The sequence below is a fragment of the Aspergillus affinis genome (assembly GCF_023601865.1).
Source record: "Aspergillus affinis strain CMG 70 chromosome Unknown NODE_113_length_118157_cov_87_342048, whole genome shotgun sequence".
NCBI lineage: Eukaryota > Fungi > Ascomycota > Eurotiomycetes > Eurotiales > Aspergillaceae > Aspergillus > Aspergillus affinis.
In genome coordinates this window covers 115,485-118,157 of record NW_026515894.1, presented here as the reverse complement: position 1 = coordinate 118,157, position 2,673 = coordinate 115,485, and the positions used below count along the sequence as shown (strand labels likewise).

The 2,673-nt window shown below is 52.2% G+C and overlaps 1 protein-coding gene across 1 annotated transcript; it reads right to left on the bottom strand.

Annotated features, from left to right (window-relative positions):
• Nucleotides 1-712: 712 nt before the first annotated feature.
• sit2 (putative siderochrome-iron transporter) lies at nucleotides 713-2,673 on the bottom strand (the record flags this gene model as incomplete). Its single annotated transcript, XM_053104518.1, has 3 exons — nucleotides 713-1,653; nucleotides 1,718-2,334; nucleotides 2,402-2,673. The coding sequence occupies 3 exons, from the start codon at nucleotides 2,671-2,673 to the stop codon at nucleotides 713-715; spliced, it is 1,830 nt and encodes a 609-aa protein (XP_052952252.1).

Sequence of the window (2,673 nt, the reverse complement as noted above, 5' to 3'; positions counted from 1 at the left end):
TTCGGTAGCCCTAGTAGAGGCTGCAGTAGTTGTCTTCAGTAGAGCAGCTTGTAGAGGCCCGCCTGGTTGGGAGTTATATGTTGCCATTTTAGCGACACGTGTCCCGTAGCGGTCAGATTGGGTGAAGCTTAGCCGTGGGCGGGCGTTCCTGATCCCGGGCCCGGTGCCCGGAATGAGAACTAGATATGAGTATTCGGAGGAGCTCTTGTCGAAATATTCTAAGCACGGTGCTTAGAATGGAGACTGTTGGTGTCGATAGTGTTGCGAAAGGGAAAGAGAGGGGGAATGCCCGTGCGGGGGGGGGGGAGTGTTTTGCCGTGAGTCCCGTGATGGCTGGCAGCCCTCGGAGAACATCTCATTACTACAGAACTGAATGATTGAAATTTCATAAAATTTCTTTTGCATTAGATTTTGGCATAGAAGCTGGAGGCTCTGGTTATGTCGGGCGTCGTGATTCTTCACTATGGCATGAGAGGTTTCGGATGCGTTCATTGCGCAGAAGGGGGTTTGAGAAAGACATGGAAAAATAATACAAGAATAGAGAGAAACTATTAAGAAAACACTAAGATTAGATATTCTTTTGGATACGTCGCAAAAAGAAAAGATAAGCCACCCTGCTTCTCACCAACAATTAAAAATTCACGTCCATCCACTCTATCAGATGTGTAAACTTGGGTATCTCTGTGGGGTGTTCCATAACCAAGAAAAGCTCTTAAAGCATAGTGCCCTTGTTCTGTTTCTTGTTGAGGCGGTAGTTCTTCCACATAGCAATGCAAGGGATGGAAAGGGCCAGGATACAGGTGGCAGCAATGCAACCGAACTTCTGGCTGTGGCCCCAGGCGTAGTTGACGGCGTTGCGCTTGTCGGAACCGAGGGGATAGGTCTGCTGGACCAAGTAACCATCCATCGAGATCTTCATGGCCTGCGCCTTCTCGCTTTCAGGGAGGCGGGACTCCAGCGACGAGACGAAGACGTTGTTGTAGATGGCGGCCTGCACAGCCTGGCCGATGGCACCACCCAAACTACTGAAGAGACCGAGAACGGACAGCATCATAGGCACACCCTCACGGTCGGCAGCCGCCATGACACCCATTTCGTTACCAATAACCAAAGTGCCACCGCCGAAGGCAATGAAAATCTGGCACATGATGAGGTAACCGATGTCGTCCGTTCCGCCGTCGCCACGGAACTTGATCATCAGTCCAGCGCCAAGAATCATCAGAGGAAGACCAAAGCACAACGAGGTCCACTTGAATTCCTTGGTGAACCGCATCCAGACACCGATGACGACACCCCAGAAACACGAGCCCACGTTGTAAATCTGCAACATATAACCGGCCATGCCTTGGCTTAGGTTGTACACAACGGTACAGAAGTTCAGGAAATACAGGTCCCAGCAGTAGAAGCTGAAGTAGAGGATACCCGAGTTGGTGCAAGCACCCAGAACGGTGCGCTTCTTGAGCAGTTCGTAGTTGATGAAATGCACACGGGCGACGAACTTCTCCCAGGCAGCAAAGAGCAGCAAAGTGACGAATCCGAAGATGAACATGCAGATGAAGGTGGCACTCTTGTACTCCGCCCTTCCGTAGCTTGCCAAACTGAAAGGCAGAAGGATAAGGATCCAACCAATCATCAACAGGAAAGCACCGACCACTGGAGGAAAGAAAGAAACAAAATCAGTTTGCGTCGCTTCAAGGCAGAGGGATTCGAAACATACCGTCAAATTGATGGTAATAATGCGCGAGAGACTGGGTGAGAGTTCGGCCACTGTTGGGAGGGGTGAACACGCCGGTTTTGACGGCTTTCTTCTCGTAGTACTTGAAGACAACGGCGAGGGGCAGGAAGACAAAAGGCATGATGATGGTGAAAGCACCATAGGCCCAGCGCCATCCGCCAGTATTATCGACAAAGTTCTGTCCTGCGAGCGAACCGGTGAAGGCGGTGCAAATGAAAGGAGTATTGGCAAAGGCGAAGGCGAAGGCTCGGTTCCGCAAGCCAGAAGTATCGGCGATGAAGACCTGCAGAATGAGGTAGATACCGTCGTAGCCGACCCAGTAGATGACATAGCCTGCCGAGTAGGAAGATGGGCCATCGCACGCCGCTAGGATGACGATTCCGAGGATGTAGACCGCGACGGAGGCGCAGAGGCCCTCGGCACGACCCCACAGGTTCAGAGTTTTGGCGATGGGGAGTTTGAGTACACCTCCGACGATGCTGGCCAAGATGTTGGCCGTACTGACGGCAGGCGCGCTTGAAAACTTAGCAAAGGCGGTTTGCTGGGCAATGCTACTAATCGAGGACTGCAAGGCCAGCAAGAAAAAGCAAACCCAGATCCTATATTTAAATTGATCTACAATCAGCATTCATAGACGACGGGAAGACAAGGGCTGGAAAGGCTTACCAGGCGTAAGTGAAGATGAGTGCTTTCTTCGACCACACCAACGCAGCGGCTTCAGCCCTTTGGATACCCAGCTGAGCACCCTCCGTGACCTCGCCCGGGTGTAATTCGATCTCTTTTTCGTTCCGTGCCTCTAGACTCTTCCGGTCGGAGTCGCTACCCGAGGTCTCCGGGTTCTCAGGCGAGCTGTTCTTGGGTCTGTGATCCTCGGTGCCAGCGAGGTCGGACACCATCGCGGTGTTGTCACGACCTCGAACCATTTCGAGAACACCCAT